Here is a 23,083-nt window from a genome sequence, read left to right on the forward strand (position 1 = left end):
AGCTTTCCACCCCATCTCCAGGACAGACCCTGTTCTAATATGCCATTGGCCAGTGAGCTTCCAAAGGCTAGCTTCTTCACTTTCCTTCAGTCAGCAACCACTTAGTCTTCTATCCCTAAAATCTCACGCCTACCCTTTCCTTTATATCTCCACCAATACATCACTCCAGGGGCCTCGCTTCCTCAGAGCATCCCACACCTCCGCAGTTGGGGAACTTGTTAGGATCTAGAGAAAAAGGGAAGGTTCAAATGAAGTATTTGGTTAAGAACTGGCTCACTCACCTTTTTCTTGATATCTCATTTATCAAAAAATAGGCTGTTGGGCTGGGGCTGGGGCTCAGAGGCAAAGCACTCGCCTTCTGCGTGGGGCACTGGGTTCGATCCTCAGCACCACATAAAGTAAAATAATGACGTTGTGTCCACCTCAGATTTTTTTTAAAAAAATAGGCTGTTTCCAAAACTAGCTCTGATAGTCTTTGGAATCCAAAGCATTCTTCCAATTTAACCCACAGCACCCCAAAACTTTGGGGACACCACCACTACTGCCTCGAACCTTTTCACCTTCCGCCACAGGAAAAAAAAACAAGCCAGAGATGGTGATCTTCCCGGAAGCAAATGACCATCAAATGGAGCTGGGGCACCCCCTCTCCCGACTTTCTGTCCCGCATCCACCTCTGGGCTGTAGGAGTCTTAAGCACCTCTCACCCCAGTCTCCCCACCACGCCCCACCCTCCAACACCACCCCCACTCACTGGAGGCGGCCCCCGCAGTGCTGGCATTGCTCGCCCACCCAGCCGGCGGGGCAGATGCACTGGCCGGTGCCAGGGTCGCAGCGGCCGCCGTTGACACAGGGCTGATCACATTTCTTGGCCTCGGATGCAAGTGAGCCTGAGCCTGTCGCCGCCGCCGCCCCAGCCTTTCGCGGCAGCAGCAAGAGTAGCAACAGCGGGAGCAGCAGGAGCAGCAGCAGCGGCGGGAGTACCACCAGGAGCCTTGGGAGACCGAGCCCAGACCTCATCTCCCGGTCCAGGTTACGTCCGGGTCCCGCTGCCTGCATCCCTTCCTGCCCGCAGGCGCTGCCATCGTCTCAGCTGCTGCAGCCGCAGCCAACATCTTCCCGGGCTGGAGACCGCACCCGGAGAACTTGTACACAACCACCGCCCGGGCCGGGCGGGGACGAGGTGCGGGCGGGGCTGTGCGGACTGTGGCTCTTGCGATCCATCCCGAGGGCGGGACCCGGGAAGCGTGATAAAGGAGGCTGATAGTGTCAGTGCGGAGGCGGTCTCTACCCAGGGTCTGGGAATAGTTGAGACCCTCCCTTCGCTGTTGAGGCTACCTGCCTCCGGACTCTTTGCCTATAGCACCAGGTAGAAGCGGGGAAGCGAGCCCAAAGTGTCCCCTTCGCGTGTCTGCTCCGAAGCCACGTCAGCCTCTTTGAGTTTTGTCCTTGTGGACACTCCGCGCCCATCAGCGCTCTGCACCCACTGCAGCTGCGGGTCGAGAAGGACCCGGGAAGGCTGCTTCGTGGTGTGGTGCTAGGTGCGGTCCTGTAGAAGAGAGTGCTGCATATGAGTCTCTAAAATTGGGACAAAATAACGCGTGGGTTAAGACCTTGGCATATCAATAAATACCTAACAGACTGAAAACACACAGCCTGTTCGCCCTTGGTAATGTTAGAAATAACAAGGTGCCACAAGAAATCAATCAATCAATCGTAAGTGGGTCCAAAAGGCGCAATTGCACTTCTGCAGAAGGGTGCGCTCCAAAGGGAATCCAACCCGCAATCCAACCCCTGGGCGGGCAGCCGAGGTGCTGCCCCTGGCGTCGGATGGGAAGAGTTGGGGTGGGAGTATATAATTACTGGATTAGCTAATTTTAAAAATAGGTGGCACTGAAAAGGGCTACAGTGTGATTGGATACCTGTTAGAAAATTTTAAAAATGGCTCCATTCTGGCCATATGATCCCCAAATTTAAGATGACTCTCTTCTGCTCGCATGATTCTCTCATTTAACATGGCTCCATTCTGACCACATGGTTCTCTAACTTAAGATGGCTCTTTCATACCCTTGAAACCTCCAAGTTACTGTAAACACACCTGTGTTGCATTACAGGTTTAACTTTGATAGAAAAGAAGACATAGGGCTGGGGATGTGGCTCAAGCGGTAGCGCGCTCGCCTGGCATGCGTGCGACCCGGGTTCGATCCTCAGCACCACATACCAACAAAGATGTTGTGTCCGCGGAGAACTAAAAAATAAACATTAAAAATTCTCTCTCTCTCTCCTCTCTCACTCTCTCTTTAAAAGAAAAAAAAAGAAAACATAAATCTTACAGTTTCCCCCTCTTATATGATCCATATAAATCCTTTTCTTCAAATTTGGATAACATCTTTTGACTTTCATGTTGAACTGTATCTAACACAGGAAGGTTATTTTGATATATGACTAGACTTTGTTTGGTGAGAACTCTGTCAATGGTTGAACAAGTCCTCCCATACATGGAATTGAGCAATATCTAACTGTAAGTCATCACTCCCAATACAACAATCAATGGGATAATAATAAATGTGATTAGTTCTTTCCATATCATCCTATTAGTAACATCTATTTTTTGTAATTCCTTTCAGAAATTCTCTTGTATAATAACCCTTTGTTGATAATAATCAATGTAATTAATCCAATTTACCCTCTTATTTATAGAAGACCACCAAAAGAAAATTGATTCAAAACTTGCTATTATCTGATTTCCGTCTTTGAACTCATTAGGAACCAACCTCTTAAGGAATTCTGATTAAATCTATGTATATATGGGGGTCAAATGACCCCAGGGAAGAGAGATCTCTCTTCTTCTCAAAGAACTGGGATTGCTTTGATCTGAGAAATACTGGGGGAAAGGGATAGCCAATTGAATAAAAGTGCAGGTTCTATTCCAATTGTCAGATAAGGTCTCAAGTAACAGCCCTCCACAATACCACCAGACACTGGCTGTGGCTATAGCAAGTGCTTTTTGATTAGATATCTCCTCAAAGGACCAACTTTAATTGCATCCACATGTATTTCCCAAGAAGGCAAATTATTCCTCCCTCTGTGCCCCCCAGAGAGACAAGAGGTATGAGTGGTTCCAAGGGAAAGAAGTTGGAATCTTTAGGCCCTTAATTGCTGAGAACAACAACCACAGGGTCTTGCAAGAGTTATTTCCCCAAGCTGTGTTTTCCTGAAAGAGGGATATCCTACAACTCATGGCCAGAGGTCTGAGGTCCAGCCAAGTGGGAATGGGACCACTTGAGCTTGCGTTAACTTGCACAAGCATTAACATTTACTTTTATTTAAACCCTTCCACCCAGGCATTGGTCTCAGGCATTGGTCTCAGGGTACTCAAAATCTATTTTAAGAGTTTATTGTAAATCCTTTACTTCTAAAATAACCTTGGTAACATTATATTTCCAGAGATTTATTTCTCTAGAATATGCTGAACAACAGTATCTGTTTGTCCCAGATAATTGCCCCTGAATGTGTAAATCTTCACAGGCATCCAATGTAACAACCAGAGGGGAGGTGGTCTGGATTACATTAATGATCAAGTTATAGGATGCCATTTTCCGTATCACTATGGACATTATTAGAGTCTTTTCACAGCAAATTTGGTGGAATCTAGATATTGGACCGAGGACCATTGTTCCTCCCTATTAAAAGGTGAGGAGGCTCCCTTTACTCATGCGTAGTGAGGACAACCTGGCTTTGTAGTCTGAAGAGCTGGATCAGTCGTGAGCAGGACTTCCTAGGGCCCATCCCAAGCAGGGAACAGTTTGTTTTCCATCTAAACTTGGATCAGGATGTGGTCACCTGGTCAATGTGGGTGTACAGGGAATTCCAGAAGTGGTGTCTATGCCAGGAGGCCCTGTAATAGCAGGGATGATAAAGTAGAAGACAGACCTAATATATAATTTTTCAGAAATTGATCCTTTGTTTCAAAGGTGGGGAAACCCATTGTTTTTCCTAAATATGGTAACCCATACAACACTTCATGTGGTGATAACCCTACATCTTTTCATGGAGCCATTCTAATTTGAAGAAGAGCAACGGGGAGGCACTTAGTCCAGGGGAGTTTTGTTCCTAATATTAACTTAGTGATTTGTCTCTTTAGAGTTTGGTTCATTTTTTCCACCTTTCCTGAGTAAGGTGGGTACCAGGGAATGTGATATTCCCATTTTATGTTGACATACATTCTTTAATAATGGTTGCCCTAAAGTGGCTTCCATTATCTGAATCAATTTTTTCTATCAAACCAAACTGAGGGATTATAGACTCCAATAAGACCTTGGTCACATTGTTGGCATTAGTACTGGGCAGGGGGATAGCTTCTACCCAATTGGTAAAATGATTCACTGTCATCAACAAGGATTTTAAATGGCCTGTTTTGGACATTTCAGTATAGTCAATCTGGATGCTTTGGTTAATCCAGGGTTCCTCCCTCCTAGGGGCTGTTTTCTCAAACCTGTTTATTAGTTCTTGTATAAGTAATATAGCTTTTGTTGACTTGCTTGGCTACAGAATAAATTCCATGCACCCATATATTCTTTTATTTTAAATTTTGTGTAGTTATAGATGGACAGAATGCCTTTATTTTATTTATTTATTTTTATGTGGTGCTAAGGATTGAAACCAGTGCCTCACACATGCTAGGGAAGCGTTCTACCACTGAGCCACAGTCTCAGCCCCATATATTCTTAATACAGCATCAAACATGGCTTGTAGGTCTCAGGAACTACCTTTATGCATCATAAAGGTATGCATCATTTCCCCCATAAGAGGCTTTATGAGCATCTCTCTACCATTGGATAAAAGCCATTTTCCTTGGGGGCTCCCAGCTTTATTTTGTTTCTCCTCCTGTGGGCTGAATATTGGGATAATTGGGAAAGGGGATAAAACAGGGGTAAATGGCATTAGCCCTCTCATCTCTCTCTTAGTCGCAGATATTAATTAAGGAGATATCAGATGAGAGTCAATAGGGAATGAAGAAAAGACAAACAGACACACATAGAGAGAAAAGGGTGGGGCCAGCTTCATCATTCCTTTATGAGGGATAAATGACCCAGAACTAGCTCAGCACGTTTATTGTATAGGTTTCCTTGACAGGTAATTTATGGGAAAGTTTCAGCAAAGCAGGCAATATGAAGGATGCAGGACTGGTGATACATTAGGGTCATCTTGTTTGCTCAGAATCCTCTATCCCTGGGAGTTGGTGAACTCAAAGTTCTAACTGATAACTCTGAGCCTTTGCAAAGAGTTTCCTTGAGCTAGCAACTGGGCCATCTTGACCTGCACCTTTGCACAAGCATTTCCAAGCACAACTCAGACCATGATTCAAATCACTGCTGTCCACAGGTGAAATGAAAAATAGAGGTGATTGGAGGGCAGCCTCTTTAACTGCTTCATCTGCTAGTCTATTGCCTTGGCCTCTATGTTATAGCTCCTTTGATGTCTTGGCATAAGTTCAATAGCTATCTTTTCTGGTAATAATAGGCTTCCCAATACTTGAGTAACTAATTCTTTATATATTAAATCTTTTCCCTTACTATTAATTAAGCTGTGTTCAAGCCAAACTTTTACAAAAGTGTGGACAACTCCAAAGGCATATTTCAAATCTGTGTAGACAGTTCCCTCTTTCCTTTCGGAAATTTTAGGGCTTGATAAGAGCAAGTACTTCACAGGTCTGGGTGAACCACCTGTTGGGTAGCCTTCCTGACTCTATTATGATTTTTATTGTATTCCATCTACTACACAATATCCATTATATCTTTTTCCTTGAATAACTCAGGAGGACCCATCTACAAAGATTATAAGGCCTGTTGAGAAGGGAATTTCCCTAAGGTTGGGCCTGATCTTGGCTTGGTATTCTATTAGATCCATGAAGTGGTGCTCAGTAGAGTTTGAGAGTTTTTCCCAAAATTAAGAATTCAGCTGGGTTTAGACAGCATCAGTTATGAGTGTTAAGTTGTGGTAAGGGCTCTTCAGGGACAGGGAGAGAGCAACATTACATGCTGAATAGCTATGTGCACATGCACCCTCAGAACAAAGAGAGACAGCATGGAACATTCAGTGCACAGGCAGACTCAGGGAAACTCTGTTACGCATAACACTGTTGCCATTTTGTTGAAATTTTAATGTACAGAATATCTAATTAACATGCAAGTTAATAGATAGGGAAGACAAAGGAACTAACATGCAATGGGAGGGGAATAAAAACAATGCCCTGCTGCACTTGGGGTTCAGTCTTTGGATACAGATCTGCCAGGCCAGTGCCAGCATTAATAAATGCTGCTTTATGCTGAATGCCCCCAGTGCCCTGTTTCTCTGTGTGAGAATCCCACAACAAAGTCATCCCTCTCCAGGAGAACAGCCTCATATTTTAGAATACTAGAATCAGCTAACCATCTCCCCGCTCTTAGGTGGAGGAAGTTCTGACCTGATGGGATTTGCTCCCCCAAAGGTTACTTTTTTACTTTCCTGACCAAAAGGGCATGGCCTGAATGTATCCAATTAGTGGACCACCTTTGTGCATGATTTTATATATATCTATATCTATCTATCTATCTATCTATCTATCTATCTATCTATATCTATCTATATCTATCTATATAAAATAATCAGTTGGGATATATATATAAATGTATATGTGTATATATGTATATATGTGTGTGTGTGTATATATATATATATATATATATATATATATATATTTATCCTAATTACTTCTATCCATAATTGACTATTTCTATCTTATTTCTACTTATTTATTTAGTGCTGGCCATCAAACCTAGGGCCTCACACATTCTAGGAAAGTACTCCTCTATCCCAGTTGTTTATTTGATTATATAAGAAATTAGGAAAAGGAGAGATAGTGGGATGAATCTGACATAATTTTCCCACTTATATATATGAATATATCACAGTGAATTGCACCATCATGTACATCCATAAGAATGGAATCCTAACTAGAATCAGATATATTCCATGCTTGTATAATTATATCAAATGGATTCTGCTGTCATATATAACCAAAGAGAACCAATACATTTTTTAAAATATTCTAAAATGAGAAGAAAATTGAGCAAGTTGGTTAGAAAGGAAGCTGGGAAAGACTTCATAATCTAAGTGATAGCTGGCTATTAAACTAAAGGCACTGTGGGTTTTTTTTAAAGTTCTCAAATTCTTTGACACTCCCGTTAGAGTTGAAGTTTAATTCCCCCACCCTGTAATATCAGAATTATCAACTCTGTCTAACAAATACAATGTGATGGCATTCTGCTATGTGACATCTGAAGTGCGGTCCTACAAAGGATAACTTCTACTTTTCTTTTTCTTCCCCATCACTTTCTTTGGGGGAAATAGGCCACCATAACATGAGGACACTCAACACAGCCAGTGGATAGGCTTGGGTGGGGAGAAACTAGGCCTCCTACCAAGAGTCACAACCAACTTGCCAAGCATGTGTGTGAACCAACTTGGAAGTGGATCCTCCAGCCCCTGTCAAGCCTTCAGATGAGTGCAGCCCGGGCTGACATTTTGATAGCAACCTCAGGAGAGACCCTAAGCTGGAATCACCTAGTCAAGTCACACATGAATTCCTGGACCACAGAAAATGTGGGCACAATAAACTACGGTCTTTGTTGTAAACCACTAAATTTTGATGTCTCAGAGTGAAAGAAAACTAATTTAGGCAACAAGAGTTTGGAAGTGCCCCTACCTATACCTCAAAACCCTAGCAGGAGACTGTACCACTGAGACAATATGGCAACCCCATAGAAGAGGTTCATTCTCTCATTTTCTGCTTTGGCTCACTGAAAAGCCTTCCTTTCTCCAAGATGATTCCCATCAAAAGCCCATTGTCCTGGCACCACCAGAAGCACTCTTTCTAGTGTTAACCCCAGTGTTAACCCCATAACACAGACCATTTCTGGGGTTATGATGAAAGCCTCTGATGCCTACACAGAGGTCCCCATCTTAGGTTGCTGCCAAAGCCATTGGCACCAAATCTTATTATACAAGAAGCCACTGGTAACAATACAGGCTTCATTAAGACAAAGTGGTTCTTACCTTCACTTGTAGCATGTCAAGAACCCCAAAGTAGGGAAGAGTTGCATATCACCCTGTGTGAAACTCTTCAAAAATAAAAAGAACTATGTGGTTTATTGGAATGATTACAGATCTATAGATAAGCTGTCACTTTTTTAGCTTCTAACTGAAGGGATGGTAGGTTGCAAAATTTTCCCAATTCATTTTTCTCTGAAATCTGTTTTTGCTGCTTATTGTTTTAAGACCCTCAGTTTTGGGTAGTTTTATTATGCAGCAACAGCTGCCTGATATAGAAGCCAATTCTTGAAAGAAATAACAAAGGAATGAGGACATTGGAGGGGGCAGAAAATGGCAGGCCAAAAGGGTTCTTCAAGCTGGGCAACACACTCCTAGGCTCAGATATGTGCCTATGGTACTGGCTGCCATCAAATGTTCCACCCACAATTTGCCACCTTTTGAAAAGGCCTCAGGACAGCATGTCTTACATGTCACCCCACCACAACCTCTGGTGGTGAGCTAGAAATGGGGTTGGGGACTGAGGAAATATCCAGGGCATAAGACAGGGCAGAGAAGACAGGAAGAAGGTCCCAACGATTGTGCTTGTTTGTTTGCTTGCTTTTCTTGCAGGGCCAAGCTTTAGGAAAGTGTGGACTAAAATCTGAAAGGCAGGGCTTGAGGAATTTCTGCCCTCCACAGAGCTGCAGCTGGGGAAAATGGGAGACACAGTCGGGCTCCCAGGACAACGGTCTCTGGGTACCCAATGTGGGAGAGGTTGGGGACTGCAGGACCTTTACTCTTTTGCTGATGGATTCTTGGAGTGGAGGATGTACCCAGGATACCCTAGCCCTCAGGGCTGGGGACAACATGGCAGAGGTAACTTCTGATAAGGCTTTAGGGTCCTGGAGTAGGAGGGGCAGAGCTCAACTGATGGAAGAAACTAAAAAGCTGCAGAAGGTAAAGCAAGTCACTCTGAGCCAGCCAGAAGGTGCTGGCTCTGCCCTTAGTCCAAGTTTCTGGAGTCAATGGTCACTTGTCTTTAATTCTCATCTCATCAGATGTCACACAGCAGAATGCCACCTCTTCCCAGAGACAGGGACTTGGTTTCTAGACTTAATCTGTAAGAATGGAATGGAAGAACCAGAGGTTATTCCCTGAAGGCTGGGGCCCCAGGCTGCAAATCATGAAACAGAGACCCTTGTCCCCTCTCAGTGAGGACCCCTGACTCAGGAAGAACCACAACTTCTCCTGCCCCCACCCCAGGGGCTTTCAGCTTCCTGGTCTCCATGCCAACAGCTTTTCTGAGAGATCTGTCCCTTTTCCACGTTAACCCAAGCCCAAAAACCTGAGTAGGGAACATCAAGCTAAGGGGAGAAAAAGGGAGGTGGCTGAGCAATGGGAAAGGGAGGGCTCAGCATCAGGATTCCCACCTACCTTGGGGATCAGGCAGAGCTATAGGGCACAGACTTCTCAGGGTGGCTGTTGGGCTCTGGCAGAGTTCACAGGGTCTGAGAGCAATAGTGGAGGATGAATGCTGTGAGCACCGTTGGCAGGAGCCCCTGTGGCTGGGACAGGGACTCAAGGTGGCTGGGGATTAAATGGAAGGAGAGGCCCATCTAGACAGAAGCAGAGATCAGGAACCCACTCTTTCACTTCCCTCCCCACGTCCTCTGCTGCCTCACTCACCCAGGGCCTGGGACTCTCCAGTGGCTGTGGGGCCCAATTCCTTGGAGTAAACACTGCCCAGGGGGTTGTCCTTGCATGAGCCATCTTTGGGCCTGAGCACCAGAATCAGAAGCCAGGGGGTTGGAAGAGTGACCCAAAGCAAGGGTCCCAGGGACTGCTTCCCCACACCATGGTGCCCAGCTGTAGTTCCACATTGACTGTGTTCACCCTTCTGCTCCAAGTCACTCTCTCTGGCTCCTTCTTGCCCCCTCCTGAGAGGAGCCCTTGGGCCCCAGGGTTCATTTGAGACCCAAACTCTCCAGGGCCCCTTCCTTCCAGTCCTGATGTTTCTTCCAAGCTCTGGTGCCATACCAGCCTCCTGGCACCTTCTAGATGATGGCAACATTCATGTTCCATTGAGGGCTGAATGTCCCCTGCCCCTGCCCAGTTGAAGCTGTGCCTGCACTCCTTGCTGTTGAGGATCTTATTGCCCTTTATGACCCTAAGCCATCTCCCAGCGTCTTGCCACTTTGTGGTGCTCATGCTAGGCAAGTGTTCTACTGATGAGCTATACCACCAGCCCTTGCCACTTCCTTTGATGTCTCATCTGAATAGTCAGCCACTGCCCTCAAGACCCCACCCTGGTGATGAGTTGCAGCTGCCACCCCTATGCAGTGCTCCTGACATGCCAAGCTTGGCCTACATTTCTTCTCTGCCACAGACTCCCTATCACTACTCCTTGTGCCAAGGCCCTCCCAACTGGCATCTGGGACATAGTTAGTGCCCTGCCCCTGCTGGGGATGCCCTGTGCCCCAATCTCCAGGTCAAATCCTGCTCTTTCCTTCTGCTGGTCCAAAGCATTTCAAGGCCAAGCTATATCCGACATGACACTGGGTCCCAGCAAAGGGGCATCCCTAGGTGGACCATGCTTAGTGTTATGTGACCCTCCTCCCACATCACAGAGAACTGGGCTTGGGGCAGTCTCCTGACATAAGAGCAGTCATCACCATAGCTGACCAGTGGAATGGAGTGCAAACATGTGCTTAGCCCAGCACTGGGGAACTTGAAGGGGGTAACAGAAGTGATATGGGCAGAGGAAGGAGTAGAGGGCTGAAAACTCAGGGGTCAGAGAGACTGGAGAGGCCTCCAGGGACACAAGGGAGCATGAACTGTGGGAGCTGGTGACACATCAGGACAAAGTCAAAGGTAAGGTAACCATCTGGTGGGAGAAGCTGAGGATGTGACCAAGAGAGGCTGCTATGGAGGGAGGATGGGGAGGGTCATGCCCTGAGTGCTGGTGAGAGCAAGGATTCACACCCTGGTCTTGCCTGGGAGGCCAAGATTTCTTTCCAACTGCCTCAGGTATCTCTCTGCACCTGTGGGCAAGGCTGAGGCCCCTGCCCAATTCCCCACAGCTCCCACCAACCCACAGGTCCAACAGAACTCTGAGGAGCAGGAACCACTGAAGTAAGCTCAAGAAGAAGAACCAGAACCCTTAGGAGCTGGGTACTCAAGAGCCTACCTACTGCACAAGAGATCCCTCCTGCAGCCCCAAGGGCATTGCTGGAGATGGAATCCTGGGAGCCGGTAGCAGCACCAGGCCAGGCCTGCCCCAGGGAGTAGAGGCAGTAGAAAGCTGAGAAGCATGGCTAGCAGGAAGGCATCCTTCTCTGCAGAGGACAAGGGCACTGAGTCCTGAGCAGGTACACCACTCCTGGCCCTGTCTAGCTGCCCCACCCAACCCCAATGGCATACTTTCAGGCTGCACAGGGCCACTGTCCACACTACCACCGAAGCCAGACTTGTCACAGAAGGGTGGGGCCCAGCCCGGAGCACAGTGGCAATTATGGTTGCTATTGCAAACCTGTAAAGGAGAAGAGGAATGAAAGAAGGTCATCAGGGATCAGGGACCCCAAGGTCATCCCCACCCCTCATGCAACTCACTCCCCGGTTGTGGCAGGCAGTCAGGCAGTTCTCCAATTCCTGGAAGGTAGCATTCTGGCAGCGCCTGTCCTGGCACACCTATGGGCAGTGTACCAGCTGGGCAGTGATGGAGGTTGGGGGGGTACAGGACAGGACTTTGGGCTACAGGACTCATGTGCCCAAAAGGGGTGGAATGGACAGGGCTCACCATTTTAGGTCCACACTGGGTCCCCGCCTCTACCAGGCCCAAGTCAAGTAGATCCAGCTGGGCTTCTGGAAGCGCCAAGGCTCCACGACAGGCCACCTCACCACCCTCTAAGGGAACCATGGAGTCCACCGGCACCATGTACGGCACCCGTGGACTCAGCTCCCCACCTTGGCACTGCAGCTTCCCACACTGAGCATCCCTGGGGAGGAAGTGGAGGAGGGTCAGCAGTGTGGAGTGTCCCTCTTCCCTCAATTTACACAGCTTTGGTTCCTCCATTCCACTCCTCACTTCTGTGCACAAGGCAGGAAGCGGCTGTCGCTGTCCTGGCCACAGTTACCATGGGCATCTCCCGCAGAGTTCACCATCTGGAAACAGGCCTCTGGGGCTGGGTGGGACCCTGAAGAAGAATGGGCCAGACTGGGGCAGCCAGGACAGGGCCTGCAATTAGGTGGCCCCAGTAACCCCCATCCTGTATCTTCCCCCACAGTAGAAAACTAGGCAGAGACAAGGAGGGGTCAGGGTGAAGGGCGCACAGTGGTCTCACCAGGCCCCCAGAGCTGCTGGCACTGCTGCTCCAGCGTGGGACATGCGCCGTCCCGGCAGTAGCCTCTGCCATTGGCGCAGGGCGAACCATCCAGTAGGTAAATGTCCGGGGGACAGTGTGGGGAGGTTCCCGTGCAGAATTCGGGGAGGTCACAGTCGCCTGCAGCCTGGCGACATGGCGTGCCTGCTGGCTTCAGCTGCGTAGATAACCCGGTTAGGGAAGGGCAGAGACACTAGACAGTGAGAGGTCCACGCCAAGAGCTCGGCTTAGAGTGGAGGACCCAGCAGGAGTTCCAAGCGGATCCACACAGAGAGCCGAGCCCTCTGCACCCAGTAGAGGAAGCAGAGGGCACCAATTAGCCAAGACCTACTGGCCCGCTCCCCAGCGCCCCAAGTGGTCATTCCTGGGCTTCCCATTCTCTCACCAGGCAGCCGGAGCAACAGCCCCCGTGAGCGCACTGGGCCCCCGCACGCAGTGAACAGTTATGGGCGATGCAGCAGGGGTCCGGGCACTTCTGGCATCAGAAAGGCGAGAGTGGAACAGTGAGGGCGCAGCGCTCCATACCTCGGGGGAGGGGACGAGCGGGGCCCAGCCTTGGTCCCCAGAGGTGGGGCAAGAGGACTTCACCTGGCTGGAACCACAGTCGCACTCTTCGCCGGCCTCCACGAAGCCGTTCCCGCAGCGCGCCGACGGCAACAGGAGCCTAAGGTCCGGGGCATTTGAAAGGCACGCGCCACCTCCCTTCCGGAAGAAGGCGCGCAGCTGGCGGCGGCTGCAGGCGCTGAACACGCGCGGGAACGGGTGCCTACCGGCCAGAGGAGGATGTCCGACAAGCGAGGATCACCCCCCAAACCCCGGCTGGTGTTGGATTCTCACCCCTGAAGTTAGCCACACAGCCACCAGATGCGCGAACACCTCCTGATCAATGGGATGCCTGAATCCTCCAGAGGCTGAGCTCAGAAAATAGAAGCCACCTGCGCCATTCCGGAGCCCGACTCCGGAGGGTGTGGTGCCAAGAGTGGGTACGCCAAAGGACCCATGGTGGAATGGCAAGCCAGCGTTGCTCCTCCACAGTTGGAGTAGCCTTGCTCGATCGGTCCAAAACCGATCTTTATATACTTTTGAAAAACCGCTTTTCACTGAGGCCTCATAACCCCTAAGGGCAGGTAGTTATCATCCTCCCCATTATACAGCAGAGGAAACTGAGAGATAAACACAGAAACTCAGAGAGAAACATGCCTAGGTCCAGTGGCCCCCGCCCTGCGCACGTACCCAGTGGCCTCAGCCATCACGCAGCCGCCCTCGTCTGCCATGGCCTCCATGCAGCAGCCGTCTGGGTCATGGCTGAGGCCAAGGCTGTGCCCTATCTCGTGGGCCATGGTGGCCGCAGGGCCAATGGGGAGCTCCGAGTGGTCCTGGGAGGTGGGCATGGGGATGTCATTGCGGACCGCGAGCCCCTCTCCCAGCCACTCTGCTCCCACATCTCTGGCAGAGCTCACCATGGTCACGCCTCCAGAGCTGTCGACGCGGCACATGCCATTGACTGGCGCCAGGCCCACAGTGGTGCCCTGGAAGGTGCGGCCCCTGAGGGTGGAATGCGGCATGACCCTGCGGGACTGTGAGTCAGGACCTTCCTGCCCGCGATCCGCATTAGGGTCCAAGGCACCCACGTGAGCAACTGCGCTGAGTCGTGTGGCCGCCGAGTCCACACCCCCCGGCGCCACTGCAGGAAGGCCCAGAGCGTGGCATTCGCGTCAGGCGTGACGCGGCTGCGGTCTTGCTCAGTCCACACCTCCAGGCCAGTCAGCACCAACTGAATGTCCAGAGTCCTAAGAATCTGAGGGCAGAACGCGGTGGGACTGAGGCCGTGAACCAGGAGCCCCACAGAACCGGTGCCAGTGTTTCTTGGTGGCCGAGACCTTCTCCTCCCCCTCTACCATGCTAGAACCTGCCCTCTACCCGCAGTCTCCAACCTGTTCCACATAACTGGCAACCTCTAAAAGACGCTGTTTGGTGTGGTTCAAGTTCCGGTGCTGGATCAAGAACTGGAAGGACAGAATTACCCCGGATTGAGGGGCTGAGCTGGCCTCATCCCAGATCCTGCCAAATCCTTGGGTCTCCCCTCACCAGGGTGTGGTCTGCCACTATGTACAGCTCCAGGTACCTCGGACTCCTGTGGGACTCTCGCCTCTCCTATAGAGGGACAAATAATGAAGCTAAGTGACAGGAAGGATGCTGGGCTTGAGTTTTTACCACCAACCCCAATTCCCAGAAAGAAGAGTTTTTAAAATTCACTAGAATTTGTTTCTTCAGCCTCTGAGTTAAAATCTGAGTTAAAAGGTGGCCCTGGTCTGGGCCTTCATTCCTGTCTCCTCTGAATTGGAGCACTACAGATACTGCATTTCCACTCCCAACTATGTCTGTGTCCCTGACCCGGCTCTGGAGGGCAGGAAGAAGGCTGGCCATTTCTGGTTTGTCCTTGAGGTCCCTGTAGCCACAGGCCCCTTTCCAAGTGAGCAGTTGATCCATGCGGAAGATCTTGTGGGTTGAGAGGTCCTCAGAATCCTCAGATGGCCAAGGATGCAGATAATAGCTGGCATTGCTGCTGAGCCTGATTAAGCCACTAGGGTACAGAGGAGTGCAGAGGGGGATATGAGGGAGCTCTTGCTTAAGCCCCATCCCAGACCCCTCCCCCAGTACTGCTCACCTCATCCCGGAGCAGGTGCTGAGGACTACCCAAGAATGAGGGAAGCCTCTCACATGCCCATGGTAGTGACAATGATCCTGGAGAGGAAGAAACCCAGCCCCAAACTTCAGCCAGGGCTGAAGCAGGAGGAGCAAAGGGAGGGAAGAGAGGAAAACTGGCTCCAATCTTCCTTAGGAATGGGAATTGGGGAATGAGGTAGGCATAGGAGGGCTACCTTCAGGGTGCATCCCCAGCACCCAGCACCCTGTCTTCAGAGCCCCTGGAAGCATCTCACCGTGTGGTTGGGGACCAGCACCACTGGCTGCCCATCTGGGCTGTAGTGGGTTTCTGTGTATCCCGGGGCCAACAGCCTGCTGGGAGGGGATGTTTTAGGAATCACGGAAATTAGCCCACCTCTTCTAGGTTGCCCTCCACCATCCTCCCTGAATGCTAATTAACCAGCTCTACAGGGGGCACCCAGTGTGTGTCTTAGGGAAGGCACAGGACAGGTTGTGCATTGTCTCTCTCAGAAAAACGTTGAACTAGAGGGAGAAAGGTGAAGGTCAGGAAAGAGGCTTCACGGTGGCTTAGAAGTGGGAGGTGAGAGTATAGAAAGCACCAGCGAGGGACAGGCAAAGGTCAAGGGTTCGTGGTCCTGTGGGGCCTGCAGCAGGCAGCTGGGTCTGCAGGTCAGAAGGGGAGAATTCTGGAGACACTGCTGAGAGGTAGGACTGGGAGCCAAAGAAATGTGGTAAACTCCCTGAGTGCCCCTGCCCCTGTCTACCTTGTTGGGAATCTAGTCAGCCCTCTTGCCTCCCTCCACCCTAAATCCTTCAAATCTTCTCCTCAAAAGGCCTCCAGACCCCACATGTCTCCCATCTGTCCCTCAGTGATGCTCACTCCCTGCTTCCAGAGAAAACAAAATTCCACCTGTCTATACCTGCTTCTGCCCTGACCACCTGAGTAGGGATCCCCATCCCCACCTTCTCCAGACCCTCCTCCATGAGGAGAAATCAACTATAGCCAATCATTCTTCTCTAAAGAAAACCCTTGACTCATCCAGCCTCTTTACCTCCAGACTACCTCCAAACACCTGTGATTCCTGCTTTTCCTGCTCCCAGTCATTCCTCTACATTTTCCAGCTTTGCTCACCCATTACATGAGCACACACGTGTGCACACACATACCATTTAGTGGGTAGGGACATTAAACCCCAGGGTAACTGTGGTTTGGCATGGTGGAACTAGAGTTTGTTCCCAGTCCATCTGACTCCATTGGGGAAAATAAAATATGTGTCGAGCATTCAGAACAGACCATGCAATGAAACTACTACACACTAAGTGATACCTATTGATAATGTAGACATGGGGGGTCCAAGATTCTGTACTCCATCTTGCATACCCACACCACTCAGCCAAGGGCACCATCCTGAGCCCCTCTCCGCTTTCTCATTCAATGGCTTCAATTTTTTGGCTCTACGTATCCAGAACACAGCAGGAAATTGCCTTTGGTGATTGGCCCTCTTGAGACTCCCCACATCATTTCCCCCTGCTTTCTTCTTTATAGATGGAGGCCTTCCAGAGAATCCAGACAAATTGCCACCCCTGAATGTGCTTTGACTCCTGTAGCCATTGTGCCTTTGTTCCTGCCATCCCTTCTACCTGGAATGCTGTCCATTTGTGGAATTTTAAGATTCCTCCAGCTCACCATGTCCTGGGAATGCCCACTAGGTGGTGCTCACCCATCACCAGCAGCTCCTGAGGTTGGAACACACAGCAAGCCCACAGCAGGACTGACTCAGCTTCAACAGTCCACTTCAGTCTCTCCCTATCACCTGTACCCTTTCTGAGGCCCTCTCCCTAACTAGCCTCCAAGTTAGTTCCTATCCCCAGGACTGATCCCCTCCAGAGACAGGTGTGTTCCTGGCTCCCACATACCCCTGTCAGGTACTCACTGGTTCTTTTCCAACTCAAGCAGGAGCTCCTGGCCTTCAACCTCCAAGACCACCAACCCCGAGTTGAGTTTCAAGATCTGAACAAAAAGGAGTTCAGGTTGTGATGAATGCCTCTGGGTCCCCTGCCTGCCAAGGAGCAGGTAGGATGTAGACCTGGCTGGTGAGCAAGTTCATGGGTACAGTAGAGCCCCATGGATCATGGACAGTGTGGAAGGTGTGGAAGTGAGAACATACAAAGATATTCCCAGATGTTTTTTGATGTGACAGTAGCCACTCAAAGGTACATAAACCTTCCAGGATATACCATGTCATCCCTAGAGATGAGGGATCCCAGAAGGGTACCCTGCTTTTCCCACAGTCATTGGGCCTTTCCCTTGATCTTCCCTCTTTCATTCCCAGGAAGCATGAAAAGCAAAGAAAGACAGTGGGGGAAGAAGATGAGAGGCATTGGGTAGCCACAGTCACTGAGCTTTCTCATGATCCCTGTGTTATCTGGGAGTTTGTTTCTGTCTCTTTAAATATATATATATATGTGTGTGTGTGTGTGTGTGTGTGTGTGTGTGTGTGTGTGTGTAAATTTGGGGGGATGCTGTATATTCAACCTAGGACTATATGCATGCTAGAACCTACACCCCAGTCCCTTGTTTCTGTGTCTGGCTGCCCCTCATTCCCTGTAGAATTCAGACTTTATTCCTCCACCCCCAATTCTGGCAAACTGCCTTTCCTTCCAAAGTTTTCCATGGCTTCCAGCAGGCCTGCCCCACACCTGAGCTCACAAAGTAAACATGGACTCCATCCAGGCAGAGAGAACTCTGACTTTCTCAGCTAGATGTCAGGGAGGCTGGTCTCAGCCAGCCAGCCCTCCTCCCTTTCCCCTCACCTTCTTTGCCTCTTGAACCCCCTGGGAATACCCCATATTCCCTCCCTTGTCTGCTCAGCCTGGCTGGGGGCCCAGAGTTGGAAGCAGCCCAGGAGATTCCTGGGGGGTTGTATTTTCAGAGTGTTCCCTCACCCTTGCTGGCCCACTCCCCTTTATCCTAAAATGCACTGGGCTGGGGCCCTGGCCAAGGAGCTCAGAGTCTTGGAGGGGGGCTCTTTCCCTGCAGGTGGGGAGCAGACAGCCCTCACTTCCCCAGCCACAGGCTCCACAAGGCCCCAAGCATGAGCTCATGTGGCTGGAATGCCACTTGCTTTATTGGGGAACGGTTTGCACTGGGAGAAAGGCTGTGGCCCACATGGAAGAACACACTGGAGGTCCCTGCCCCTCTACAGCCCCTGCTGCCTTTGCTTGTTGCCTTCCTGGTGATACTGCCCACCCACCATGCACCCCATCTACACCCCAAAACGTGAGTGTACCCTGACTGTTGGAGAGGACATCCTGCCAAAGCTTAGTCTCCTGTCCTAGGCTTTCCTGGGGGCAGAGGCCAGAAGTGACTGAAGCAGGGCCCCTATGGGATCCCCCTCTTAGTCATAGCCCAGGCCAGACAGAGAAGGAAGCCCACAGTTGGTGTGACCCCAGCACGTGCCCAACCTTCACCTTCACCAGGTATGTCAAGAACAGTCCCAAAGTGTGGGCTAGCACTGTGCTTAACCAGTTGAAGGGGGGCCCTAGAGGTCTGTGGGACCCAAGTGAAGACCCTAAGTTGGGAGTCAGTGGGCCTCCAGGTAACCCCAACCCTCATGGTAGTACTCTCCTTGCACAGTGGAGCTGACCTTTCTTACCTGGAAATTCAGACCTCAGTGCTCTCTAGGATTGGGTGGGGATGACCAGTGTTCTGAGGTCTTTCAGAACTTAGCTATTCTGAGGTTCTAAGGTCTGTCTGACCATGGGTAACTTTTTAACTTCTCTTTTCTAACTTTACCCTTCTGTAAAATGGGCATATTGAGGGTACTAGCCTGTTTGTGATACAGATATTGAGGCAATAGATGGGAGATGGTTACTCTGGAAGAGTATGATGGACAGGAATTGGGAAGAGGCTGGACACAGTGTTCCAGAGAAGTAAAATGGGATGGGCTTGCATCTGGGGGTATCAGGAGAGTGACCACTGCTCCTTGGCCACAGTTTCAGACACTCAATGGCAGGGTCTTGGGAGAAACAACAGTGTGTCTACAGAGTTACAGGTTCTGGTAAATTTGGCCAAAGAAAGATATTTTGGTTTCTTCTTAAAGAGGTTCCTGAAAAGCTTCAGGCCCCACAAACTCTGGACCCATCTCTGCCTGGTGGGGGTGGGGGTGGGGGTAGCCTGGATAATACAAGGAGGGAGGGAAGGGGGAAGATGGGGGGAGGAAGCTGAAAATGATTTCCATGTGTGCAGCCTCAGCCATCTAGATGTCTCCCACCCCGTCTGCCTGGTGGGGAGGGGCTAAGAAAGCAGTGAGTTGGTGGTTCTGAGGACCCCAGAAAACTTGCGAAGCTGCAACTGGGGGACAGGGACAAAGGGCTGGGAGACAGGGGCCCATGCTGAGCATGGGGTATTGTAGCACTGACCGGCTCTTCCAGGGTAACTCTGCGCCAGGGTCGTCCATCCAAGACCCACTGGGGAGTAACAGGCTCTCCAGGAGTGTTTCCTAGGATGAAGACAGAGCACAGAGTGAGGGGGACCTTGGGGGGCTTGGAAGGAGGGAGGGGAGGTTCTGGGGGGCAGGCTCCATCTTCAACGCTCCTGAGCTCAGCCTAGAGAAGGATGGTGGGCACTCATGGGGCAACCCTGGAACTGAGGAGCCACCAAGGAGATGGCAGGAGAGAGACAGAGGAGCCTGGGAAGAAACAGCTCAGCTGGGGATTTGGGAGCTGCCTGACCTGGGGATGGAGTTGGGTCAGAAGTCACAAGGAAGAGGCTCAGGCCTGAAGTATAGAGGGGAAGGGAAAAAAAAGAGGAGGAGGCAGCCTCTGTATTTTTAGACTGGGCAGCAGATGCCTTTAGTATGAGAGATCTATGAGAAGAGGCTGCCTGTGTCTCCCCACCATCTGAGAAAAACAACATCCAGATGTTGTCTGGCAAGGTCCACCATGCCCAGTGTTCTCTTGGGGGCTTGGTGCTGGTGGCAGACTCAAGGACCCTGGCCTGGAAGCCCCCTCTTTTTGTCTTCAAGTGGAAATCCAGGGGACAGAACCTCTGTGTTCCTGTGCCGGCATGCCTAAGGGGGCTCTAGGAGGAATCCCAGAGCCAAGCATTACTCAAAGGGTGCCTGGAATTCTCCCCTGGAATGTTCCCTCTCCTCCCCCTAACTGGCCACAGCAAATCTCACCCAACCTACCCTGCAGGAGCCAGGCTCCACCCAGAGCCTGCAGCCAGCCCTCAGATCCTCAGTCCCTAGGGCAAGCCCATCTCCCAGAAAAGCAGCACCCTATTCACCACCCAGCCCTGGCCGTAGTCCTGCTTCTCAGGCCAATGGTTGTTTGTGTAGGTGGCTCAGCTACTCCCAGGCCACCCCAACTTCTTCCTCTCCATCTCCTCTTCTAGACAGTAGGCATCAAAGTCCTGGAATGACAGCAGCTCCAGGAGTCACCTTTCCTCAAGAAAACTTTAATTGATGACCAAGTTGCCATATCAGGCAGATGGCAGGTTTGGGGAAGGACCATTTCAGAACTGAGGCTGAAGGAGCTAACTATAGGGAGGCATTGAGTGGGAGGGATCATCTTTCAGCCCAGAGAGGGCTTAACTGGGTATGGAGAACCAAGCCTTCTAGTCCCAGGCCTCAGAAGATGCAATGGATGGAAATGGGTGTGTTATCCGCATGGCCTGCATACACTTGCTGGTCACTGGCACATTGGCAAAGGAAGCAAAGATGGAGCTGGGTGCCTGGGTGCATGGGAATAGAAAACAAGGGATCATGTCTGGGCTGAGGAATACAGCCCCCCCCCCTCAAGAGTCCATCACCATCCTCTGGGCCCAGGCTAGAGCTCTGGAGGTGGACAGTAGTGCAATACCTAGGGCTTGTTCCCAAAAGTATGACAGCTGTTGTTCCTTTCCTTTCTGGCAGGAACAGGGCAGGAGCCAATACATCTGTATTGGCTCAGTACAGAGCTGTAGAACCTGAAGCTCCTAGGCTTCCCAGCCCAGATCCTGGTGCCCCCATCGGCTCCAGTTGCCCTTTCTGTCTCTTGTACAGGCTCTGAAAAATCCATCTTCTTGGAGGGGCTGTTGTTAACAGCCCAGCCATACAAGGAGCTTGCAGAGGTCACAGGGAAGAGAGAGCTGAAGTCTTCCTTAGGCACTGTCAGACACCTTCCGTTTGGAGAAGTCCCTGCCTGTCTAACCAAACAAGGCAACTCCATCAACAACATACACACTGCCTGAGACTGGAGGAGGGAGGGGAGGGTGGTGGGCAATGAGATGGCTAGTCCTAAGGGCAGAGCAGGACTTTAGGGACCTGTGGGCCTGGAGGCTTCTTGGAGGAGTGAGACCTGCTGACCCTGAGGACTGAAGGTACAGAAGCCGCTCAGTTCACCCTAGCAGCTGGGGACTGGGAGGTTTTGAGAGAAGAAAATACAGGCGATGGGGGTCGAGGGGCTTTGCAGCTGCACAGGCAGAAAAGTGCCTTGCCCCTCTGCTTTGCAAGGCACCATGTGTGGGCAATTCAGGCCCTGAGGCCACCCCAAGCAGTCAAACCCCCTAGACAGGTCTCACAGACACCTGCCTAAACCCTGCGTTGTCCTCTTGGCCAGGTGGTCCCAGTGTTTCAGACCCTCCATCTGCTGACCAGGGCTGGACCCCTCAACCACCAATCACCTCATCTGCCCTCAGGGCATACCGGTGCCCACATCCTCACCTGGAAGCACGAAGGCACAGGGCACTGGCCAAGGCGGCGGCGGCAGCAGCAGCAGCAGCAGCAGCAGCAGCGACCCTTGCGTTCTCGGGGACCCCCTGCCCATGGCTGAGAACGCCTGGGCCTCTAAGCTCTGGCAGCCCGCTGCGGGCTCCGCCCCGACTGGATAGAGGCCGACCCACGCCCCGCGCAGCCGGGCCGCCGCCTCCCGACCCTCCCGCGCAACCCGGCTCTGAGCAGCCACCGCGGCGGATCCGTCCCCACGCAGGCCCCGAGGACTCGACCTCGTGGGTGCCGGGGAGCCGGGACGACCAGCCGGGGGAAGCAGCAGCGGCCGTCGAGGGACAAGAGCCGGGCAGCGCGGGCGGAGGCAGGAATCCAGCCCGCGAGGTCCCTCCACTTCCCTACCCGTGGGGGCGGAGGATGGGGACGGGGCGGGAACGCGGGAAATGTTCTTCGAGGCCACAGCGGGGTGGGGTGGTAAACAGGGGCCGCGAAAGCGGGCTGCCAGTAGCTGCTCAGGGTGGTCTCGGTGGTCTATCCCCACCCTGACTTGACACGGGTCCTGCCCTGAGGCTCCTAGAACCCGGAGGAGGGTACATCTATCCACACCGGGTGCCTCCCAGAGGAGAGGGACAGTCAGGTGTAGCTGCCTCTGAACCGTAGTGGCCGCCAGCCTCTGCCGCGGACGCACACCCGGGTGGTGGTGGTGGTGATGGGGAGTGTGCAGAGGCCGTGGTCTTGGGTGCCATGGTGGGGAGCAAAGGCGACATTTCGGACAAGCGCTGGGTGGGGCACAGTCCTTTGTCCCAGGCTCTGGCTAGAGGGCAGAATTGTACAAAGCTATACCTCCCAGGCTGCGGGAAGGCGGGGTGTCAGTAACGTGTGTGTGTGTGTGTGTGTGTGTGTGTGTGTGTGTGTGTTTGGGGGCGGGGGTCCTTTTGGTGTCAATAGCTCTGATAGAAAGATTTGTTGGTTTGAGAATTCGGTATATATTCAGAAAGCGAAGGACGTTAACTTTTAAGCGAATCTGTTTCCGAGAATTTGGGATTACGAATGTGGGTAGTAAAAATTCCAGCGGCGAGAGCGACCTACATTTACAGCATTAAAAATTATGATGGATCGTGACTCAGTGATTCCCACCTGTAGTCGCAGCTACTTAGGAGGTTGAAGTAGAACAATTGCTTCAGTCCAGGAGTTCAGGGCCAGCCTGGACACACAACAAGACCCGTTTCAAAAAACTCAATAAATAAACATAAAAAT

At 51.1% G+C, this 23,083-nt stretch overlaps 2 protein-coding genes across 15 annotated transcripts in view; both read right to left on the reverse strand.

The window, feature by feature from the left end:
- The window catches only part of LOC308648132 (attractin-like), a gene marked incomplete at its 3' end in the record, with an annotated part of 101,078 nt that extends 99,536 nt beyond the window's left edge, over positions 1-1,542 (reverse strand). Inside the window, 1 exon segment of the mRNA XM_081292832.1 lies at positions 752-1,542. Within this exon segment, the coding sequence (XP_081148958.1) occupies positions 752-1,056 (305 nt within the window). The 5' untranslated portion in view covers positions 1,057-1,542.
- A 7,550-nt stretch (positions 1,543-9,092) lies between these two features.
- ADAM33 (ADAM metallopeptidase domain 33) lies at positions 9,093-21,981 on the reverse strand. 14 transcript variants are annotated; one of them, XM_081289220.1, is made up of 22 exons: positions 21,824-21,958; positions 19,539-19,618; positions 17,051-17,127; positions 15,392-15,467; positions 15,118-15,194; positions 14,844-15,033; positions 14,538-14,603; positions 14,384-14,455; positions 14,081-14,247; positions 13,910-13,994; positions 13,683-13,825; positions 13,038-13,215; positions 12,835-12,924; positions 12,411-12,606; positions 12,155-12,263; positions 11,867-12,065; positions 11,680-11,757; positions 11,491-11,599; positions 11,258-11,405; positions 9,757-9,848; positions 9,505-9,657; positions 9,093-9,188 (listed from the first exon to the last, which is right to left on the reverse strand). In XM_081289220.1, exons 1-22 carry the CDS (start codon positions 21,924-21,926, stop codon positions 9,184-9,186), a joined length of 2,493 nt encoding a protein of 830 aa, XP_081145346.1. In that variant the 5' UTR covers positions 21,927-21,958; the 3' UTR covers positions 9,093-9,183. The 14 variants fall into 14 exon arrangements, 12 of the variants coding, with proteins under 12 accessions (XP_081145346.1, XP_081145345.1, XP_081145341.1 ...); XM_081289219.1 differs by having other exon boundaries at positions 15,392-15,470; XM_081289215.1 differs by having other exon boundaries at positions 13,683-13,994.
- Positions 21,982-23,083: the final 1,102 nt, after the last annotated feature.

The sequence above is a fragment of the Spermophilus citellus genome (assembly GCF_964194105.1).
Source record: "Spermophilus citellus genome assembly, chromosome: 4".
NCBI classification, from domain to species: Eukaryota; Metazoa; Chordata; class Mammalia; order Rodentia; family Sciuridae; genus Spermophilus; species Spermophilus citellus.

Coding starts and splice junctions, on each gene's coding strand:
- ADAM33 (XM_081289211.1), bottom strand. CDS start 21,926: ATGGGCAGGGGGTCCCCGAGAACGCAAGGGTCGCTGCTGCTGCTGCTG. Junction 14,604..14,843: donor TTCCTGCCCTCCAGAGCCGG/GTCAGGGACACA, acceptor GTCCCTCTATAG/GAGAGGCGAGAGTCCCACAG. Junction 11,758..11,866: donor CCCAGTGTGGACCTAAAATG/GTGAGCCCTGTC, acceptor CACTGCCCATAG/GTGTGCCAGGACAGGCGCTG.